The 7,777-nt window shown below is 42.0% G+C and overlaps 1 protein-coding gene across 3 annotated transcripts; it reads left to right on the top strand.

Moving 5' to 3' along the window:
• The first annotated feature begins 2,163 nt into the window (after positions 1–2,163).
• Positions 2,164–7,175, top strand: MBL2 (mannose binding lectin 2). 3 transcript variants are annotated; one of them, XM_012762862.3, is made up of 6 exons: positions 2,195–2,276; positions 3,026–3,122; positions 3,373–3,565; positions 3,971–4,087; positions 5,459–5,527; positions 6,249–7,175. In XM_012762862.3, exons 2-6 carry the CDS (start codon positions 3,027–3,029, stop codon positions 6,620–6,622), a joined length of 849 nt encoding a protein of 282 aa, XP_012618316.1. In that variant the 5' UTR covers positions 2,195–2,276; position 3,026; the 3' UTR covers positions 6,623–7,175. The 3 variants fall into 3 exon arrangements, with proteins under 3 accessions (XP_012618317.1, XP_075866117.1, XP_012618316.1); XM_012762863.3 differs by lacking the exon at positions 3,026–3,122 and having other exon boundaries at positions 2,164–2,276; XM_076010002.1 differs by lacking the exon at positions 5,459–5,527 and having other exon boundaries at positions 2,192–2,276.
• The last annotated feature ends 602 nt before the right edge of the window (positions 7,176–7,777 follow it).

Genomic DNA, 7,777 nt, shown 5'->3' with positions numbered 1-7,777 from the left:
TGTGTGTGTGTGTGTGTGTGTGTTTATCAACATACTCTTTATATTATGTGACTTACTTTGTATGGCTTCTTGTTTTCTGATTTTGTCCTTAACATCATATCATGAACTTTTTTTATATCACTAAATATTCTACAAAACACTTTTAAATTTGTGTTCAATTTTTTTTTTGGCTTTGCTAGCTTTTTTTTTTTTATTTCGGCATATTATGGGGGTACAGATTTTAAGGTTTGAATAAATGCCCATTTCCCCCCTCCCCCCAAAAGTCTGAGTCTCCATCATCCATCCCCCAGATGGTGCACATCTCACTCATTATGTATGTATATACCCGCCCCCCTCCCCCCTCCCACCTGCCCAATACCCTATTACTGTAGTACCTATGTGTCCACTTAGGTGCTACTCAGTTAATACCAGTTTGCTGGAGAATATATCTGGTGCTTGTTTTTCCATTCTTGGGATACTTCACTTAGTAGTTTGGGTTCCAGCTCTAACCAGGAAAATATAAGATGTGCTATATCACCATTGTTTCTTAGAGCTGAATAGTACTCCATGGTATACATATACCACATTTTATTAATCCATTCTTGGATTGATGGGCGCTTGGGCTGTTTCCACAGCCTTGCGATTATGAATTGTGCTGCTATAAACATTCGAGTGCAGGTGTCTTATGATGCAGTGTTATTCAATTATTTGAATTTATTCTGAGTTATATGACAGAAAAAATACAAAGTGGCTTATCAATAGAATTATACTTAATGATCTATATGTTAATTATTAAATTATGTACTCCTTTAATTCTGTTGGAAATAAAATATGAAGGCACCTGATTTATAAAAAAAAAAAAATGAATCTTCCAAAATGTGGAATATATAAGCTTACTAAGAGGAGAGGTTCATTACTATCCCCACCACTTAACTCAATGAATGCTTGTTGAATATGTCCATAAATGAGTAAATAAACAAAAGAATGAGTCAATGGTCTCATGTTCTCTGCTGATCCCCAGCTATATATATGCAGTTCTGCCCGTCCCCACAACCTCCAAGTCACTGCTACTGGTAAAGGGTCAGAAAGTAAGATCTAGATTTTTAATTCCTGAAGAATAAAACTGGAGTACCTGCTTTTCAAAAAACAAAACAAACAAAAACAACAAAATGTGGTATATAGGTACATACAGTGGAATATTGTTCAGTCTTAAAAAGAAATGAAATAATGACACATGCTGCAATGTGGATGAAACTTGAAGACATTGTGCCAAATGAAATAAACCGGATACAAAAGGACAGCTGTTGTATAATTCCACATATATGAGGCACCTAAAATAGTTAAATTCATAGAGACAGAAAGCAGAATACTAGTCACCAGTGGTTGGGGGTGGAGAAAATAGGGAATTACTGTTTAATGGGTAGAGTGTTTCCATTTGGAAGGATGAAAAATTTCTGGAGATGGATGGTGGCAAAGGTTTTACAACCATGCAAATGTACCTAATGCCACTGAGTTGTGCACTTAATAATAATGATCAAAATGATCAATTTTATATTATGTTTATTTTGCCCCAATAAAAAATAGAAAATTGAAGTAAATGGCTATAATATCATATAATGTAAGTAATAGAAAAGAAAATAATGCAAGTTAATATGATAAAGACTGACTCGGTGGAACTATTTTAGATAAAGCAATCGAGGCAGGTTTCTCTGAGACAGGAATATTTGAATGGAAGGAAAAGAGCCAACCAGCCATGCACTGAAGAGACTGTCCAAGTAGGGAGACACAAAATGCAAAGCCTAAGGCAGGTCTTGGTGTATTAACGGCAGCTAGAGGCCAGCTATGCCTTCCTGGACGAGTGCGTGTGCACATGTGCGTGTCTGCGTGTATAGTTGGTGTGCATGAAAATGTGTGTGCATTCATGGGTATCTATGTTTTTCTGTTGGAAATAAGGATCTTGACATGATTAACCAGGTGAACCTACTTATGGTAGCTCAGCAATGAGAATTGCCAAATGGATGGCAATTGCAGGTGGAACTGTGCTGTGTTAAAGCAGACAGCTGCCTACCACTGTGCTGGAAGCTGCTAAGAAGAATTTCATGCAGTCCTAAGTGTTGTTTATTAATCTGGGGTTGAAGGCCAGGCCCTTCAACCAGGGCTATCCCTGTTGACAAACTTGACCGGGCCCTATATAACTGAGCCCAGCCTCCTCCCTCACTCGCAGGCATCTGCCAGAGTCCCAGGCTAGAGAGCCAGCTTCCTTGCCACCACCGAATCGCTGCTCTGCAGAAGCCCCAGTAAGTCATTTCTAGTGAATGAATGTGGGTTCCTGGACCAAGAGTCTCAGGACTTGACTTGCCTCTGGGGCCTGGAGGAGGCTTTCTGGGGTGGGCTGGGGGGAGGGAGGGAGATGGCAGGCAGAAATCAGGTTGAGGGTGTTCTTTTCTCTGCCTGTGCTGGGGCACCTGTGGCCTTCCTCAATTACCTGACCCTTTGCAAAGGAGTCTGCCTTTGTTTTCAAAGGGATCCTTGGAGGATTAGACCCATGGGGCCAGGCTCCTCAGCTTTCTTAGGCAGCAACAGCTGGAAGAAAGCTTGGAAGGGCAGATGATATGTTAAGATTGAGAAATGGGTGGGGGATTCAAGGCAGATTGTCTAATAGCCTGCGGTTTGAACTCAGAAAACACAGGGAATTCCTGCCAGGAAGCCAAGAGGAATGTAGCACCCTGCCAGGGCCAAGGTAGTGAGAAATTTCCAGAGCAAATGCTCACCCTGGGAAATAAAATGCCAAGAGGAAGCAGACTCAGGTTAATTCTGAGCCATGTTAGTGACTAGTAGATGCTTGATCTAAAGTCAGGACCTTCTCTGAATCACCAACCTGCAGGTGGTGCCACTGAGTAAATGATAGTTAACTAGCCCTAGAGGGAAATCATCTGCCAAGATAAAAGACGGGATTCAGAAAGCTGATGGGCTCAAAGGAGAAGTGGGGGAAAGAGGGAGATCCTACTCACACCTGGGTCTCCACTGATTCCCCTTCCCCCAACAGCATGAGTGAGCTGGCCATGTGTAGCTCCAGTTGTTCTCACTGCCAAGGGAAGCACATCCACAGCCATGCAGCAGCAACCCCAGAGGCCAGGGGACAGGTGACCTCCTCCCTAGGGCCCCCACTGCATGTTCTTGTGCCTACCTTTGTTAAAATACTAATCACACAATGTCACAATGAATATTTACTTTTCTGAATCCCCAGTCTGGAGGCCAGACGTGGGTTATTTATTTCTACAGAGCCTGTGTGTGCCTTGTGCCCAGGTTGTAGGACAGAGGGCATGTTTGGTAAATATGTATTGATTAACTGAACAAGCTGAGATAATCTCCTTCAACTTTCCCCACACCAAGGTGAGGACAATGTCCCTGTTTCTATCCCTCCCTCTCCTTCTCCTGAGTGTGATGGCAGCATGTTACTCAGAAGCTGTAACCTCTGAGGACATCCAAAAGACCTGCCCTGTGATTGCTTGTGGTACCCCAGGCATCAACGGCTTCCCGGGCAAAGATGGGCGTGATGGCTTCAAGGGAGAAAAGGGAGAACCAGGTACAGGTTGTGTTGCTCTGTCTCTGCCATGCTTTACTTTCCAGAGGAAACTGCCAGGAGATATGAGGAGAGTAATGTGCTATGCAGCTAGATTGTACTTTTCTCCACTACATGTTGTAACTCAAAATAGAGATACAGCTCTGATTCTCTGGAATCTCAGAATTCCACACCGTACTTTGTGACAAATGGTTGTCTCGCCTGTCCAGGAAAAGTGGCCCACAGGCCAGGACATCCCATGGGACACAGGAGGAATTTTTCTTCTCTGGGTTATAGGGAGCAGTGGCTCAGATAGGTCAGCCCAGGTCAAGGTTTCCTCACTCTCCTGGGACGAGATTGGGTGTTTAACTGGGGAGAAAGAGAGGAAGAGCACAGACACTGAGGCAAGTTTCCTTTGTCTCCCAACAGGCCAAGGGCTCAGAGGCTTGCAGGGCCCTCCTGGAAAAGCCGGGCCTGCAGGAAACTCCGGGGCCCCTGGGTTACCAGGAGCAAAGGGCCAAAAAGGAGACCCTGGAAAAAACCCAGGTAAGGAGCTCACCCCAGCAAGGTCTGAGCTGAGAGCACCCAGCATTCTGAGACCTTGAGTACCTTGTAGGAGGTGCCCAAATTTGGCATCTTCCCATCACAGGAAGATGCCCAAATTTGTTTCGTGACTCGTTGCCCTTGGCCCTGTCTTTATTATTAGAGCCTCTGGGAATTTCTGTCAGTGCCTGAGTGTAGATTGACAAGCCTAATGGGACAACTCCCGCATCAGGCACCCGCTGGAGGAGTCAAGCCTGGGTTCTCCTTCAGCTGAACCATCCAATGTGAGGTTCTGGTCCCAGAGAGAGGGTGGAGGACATCTCAAAGTGGGCTTCTTACATTGCTTTTCCCCAAAACTTATAGCCATGGTATGTCAGTTATATTTTACTTCATAAGAAACCAACGCAAACTTAGTAGCTTAAGAACATAGGCATTTATTTAAGTCACAATGCTGTGGATCAGACAAGTGATTTCTCTGCTGGTTTCAGCTGGGCTCACTAACGTGTCTATGATCAACTGATGGCCAGTGGTCTCGCTCACATGTTTGGCTGTTGTTTGAATGTTAGCTGGAGTGACAAAGGCTCTTGAGCCATGCATCTCTCATCATCCAACAGGCTGGCCACGGCTTGTTCACATAGTAGTGACGACAGGATTCTCAAGAGTAGAAAGAATAGAAGTTTCAAGCCTCCTGAAGGCTCAGAACACATACATTATCATTTCTGCCACCTTGTATTGGTTAAAACAAGCCACAAGGCCAGCCCAGATTCAACAAGTAGGGAAATGGACTCAGTTTCTTCAGAGAGAAGCTGTACTGCATTGAGGCCATCTTGGCCATCTGCTACATGTGGCTGCCTCATGCCCTCCCCACTGGGATAATGGGCAACTCTCACAAATCGTGGTTTCCTGACTAACAGAACAAACTCAGGGGGAAAATAAAGCAAGGAAAAGAAACCCTCCCGAAAGGTAAAACCCTGCAATCTTTTTAGTCAGTATTTACCAGCTCAAAATGCCTCAAGAGATTTTCTCTTTGCCTTGATAGAACAATACATTTGGGGGAAAAAATTAATAAAGAACTTGGCCTATGGATTGCTAGGTAATCCGGAAGTATAGTGTGTGCATGTGATATATCTGTTGCATAAAGTGTCTTTGGATACAGTAAATAGATACAGCGAGGTTCAGGGCTGGGCAGAAATAGAAATTTTTTTTCCTTCATTTTGCTTCTCGGTATTTTTTATTTTCCTTCAAAGTATAAATATCAATGTCGAAGAAAGTACTTTTTTTTTTCAGTTTGAAAAAGATACCCCACTGCCTTCTGTGTACAGTTATGGGACCCACTTTTCAACAGTGCTCCTTCACTCTGTTTTAATTGTCTAGATTGTGATTGTAGACTGGCTGCTTCAGAAATAGAAGCTCTGCGATTAGAATTGGATCGTATCAACAAGTGTAAGCTTTCTCTCTTACTCTCCGGGCAGCTTGAAGTTTGGGAAAGGTAGAAGGCAACAAATATTTACTGAATGCATTGCTCATATTCCAATCTCATGAAATCCTCACAACACCATTTTGGTGGAAATGGAGACAGAGGTTAAATTACTTACTCAAATGCACAGAGCTAACAAGTTGCAGAGGCAGTTTATAAACTGAAGTCAGTCTGACTCCAGAGACCCTGATCCCTCTAATATTTGCTCACTGAAAACAGTAACTATGCCCCTTTGTTACGCTGGTGTTAAGAACTGGCCATGGAGCCTACCTTGTTCCTTCTGGCCTGGGAAAAATATTCTCAGACATTTTCATTTAGTCTCAAGTTAATAGTAGAGTGTAATTCAGAATTCCAAATTATATGTGTCCTACAATTCTGATCCAAAAGGACAAAGGCCTTTGTGCCAGTTTGTCTCTTCACATTTGGGTTGCCGTAATTGACAAATAATAAGACAGGACACCAGTTAAATTTGAATTTCAGGTAAAAAGCAATTTCTTAATATAAATATGCCCTCCAAATTATATGGAAGATACTTATACTAAAAAAAATCATTCTTTATCTGAAATTTAAATTTAACAGGATATACTATATTTTACCTAGCAACTCTACTCTAGAAGCCTTTATCTTGAGAAATACCTTGAGCTGGGCTAAAGATAATCCAGGGTCACCGACTTTTTCACATTTTAGGGCTGACCTTCTCTCTGGGCAAACGAGTTGGGCAGAAGATCTTCTTGACCAATGGTGAAAAGATGACCTTTGACAGAGTGAAGGCTCTATGTGCCCAGTTCCAGGGCTCTATGGCCATCCCCAGGAATGCCGAAGAGAACACGGCCATCCAGAATCTAATTGGGGAAGCAGCCCTCCTGGGCATCACAGATGAGGAGACAGAAGGCCAGTTTGTGGATCTGACAGGAAGTAGAGTGACCTACACCAACTGGAACAATGGTGAACCCAACAACGTTGGCTCTGGAGAAGACTGTGTAGTGTTACTGACAAATGGCATGTGGAATGATATTCCCTGTTCCTCCCCTTTTTTGGCAGTCTGTGAATTCCCTCTCTGAGGGAACATTCTCTTTACTGCAGCCAACAAGCCCACAGTGTGCTTTGGGAAGATAAATTCTATCAATGACCCACTATTGAGTCTTTCCATTGTGGACAATTGGAGAGAATGAGGAACATGGATTAAACCATGGGATGTGGAAGTGAGAAGTGGGAAGAACCCAACAATGGTGCAATGAGAGTTTCTGTTTCAGTCTCAGTCATTAAACATGACTACTACAAACAACAAAATAATAAAAGTAGTAGTAGTAGTAGTACTAATAATGTATTTTAATATTTACTGTGAACCAGACTCTACATTTTGTACTTATATTAATTATCTAATTCAATTAAGCTATAATACTTTTGCTAGAGTGGTGTTAACTTGCTAAAGTATAAATATGTAAGGCTCTATTGAGCCTTTCTTTCTCTTTGGGGAGGGAGCTCCTCTAATGACATCACCCCAGCCTAATCCCATAGCTCTTCAGCAAGTCTCAGGTATTTAGAGGATGAATCTATTTTGTAGCTTTCTCTCTTTCTTTTTAATGATACAATAAACTATGTGGAGAACATAAATCTCAAGTGAACAGATAATGAATCTCGTACACATACATACCCATGTATCGACCTTCTAGATCAAGATAGAGAACATTTCTAGCACCTGAGAAGCACCTTTATAACTACTCCTAGTACTAATCCTAGGTAATACTATTCTGACCTTGATTACTATATTTTAATTTTGCCTGTTTATGAACTTCATATAGAGAGATTTATTCTGTATATACTGTTTTATATCTTGTTGGGTTTTTTTAAACTCAAAATTAAATCTGTGAGATTCATTCATGTTGGTACATGTAGCAATAGTTATTTCTTTTTCATTGCTATGTAGGGTTCCCTTATGTTCCCATTCCTCAGTTTATCCATTCTATTGTTAATGGGCACTTGGGTGGCTTCCAATTTTTGGTCATTAAGAAAAGAACTAATGAACATTTCTGTTCTTGTCTTTTGGTATACATGGTGCACTAATTTCTCTTAACTCTCTGTTCAGTAGAACTGGTAGGTGATGGGGAAAGCATGCATTTAGTTTTAGTAAATACTGCCAGTTTTCTTAAGGGAGCATATGAATTTACACTCCACCAGGAATGTGTATCAGTTCTACGTACTCCACATCCTTGATA

This window comes from Microcebus murinus, chromosome 14 (assembly GCF_040939455.1).
Source record: "Microcebus murinus isolate Inina chromosome 14, M.murinus_Inina_mat1.0, whole genome shotgun sequence".
NCBI classification, from domain to species: domain Eukaryota; kingdom Metazoa; phylum Chordata; class Mammalia; order Primates; family Cheirogaleidae; genus Microcebus; species Microcebus murinus.
Note: the sequence above shows the minus strand (reverse complement) of the source record. Positions and strands in the feature narration are given on the sequence as shown.

Bases quoted from the DNA above. Each gene is read 5' to 3' on its own strand.
- MBL2 (XM_012762862.3), top strand. From the start codon at position 3,027: ATGAGTGAGCTGGCCATGTGTAGCTCCAGTTGTTCTCACTGCCAAGGG. The intron at 3,123-3,372 runs GTGACCTCCTCC...CCCCACACCAAG, and splicing joins CCCCAGAGGCCAGGGGACAG to GTGAGGACAATGTCCCTGTT. The intron at 3,566-3,970 runs GTACAGGTTGTG...GTCTCCCAACAG, and splicing joins GGGAGAAAAGGGAGAACCAG to GCCAAGGGCTCAGAGGCTTG.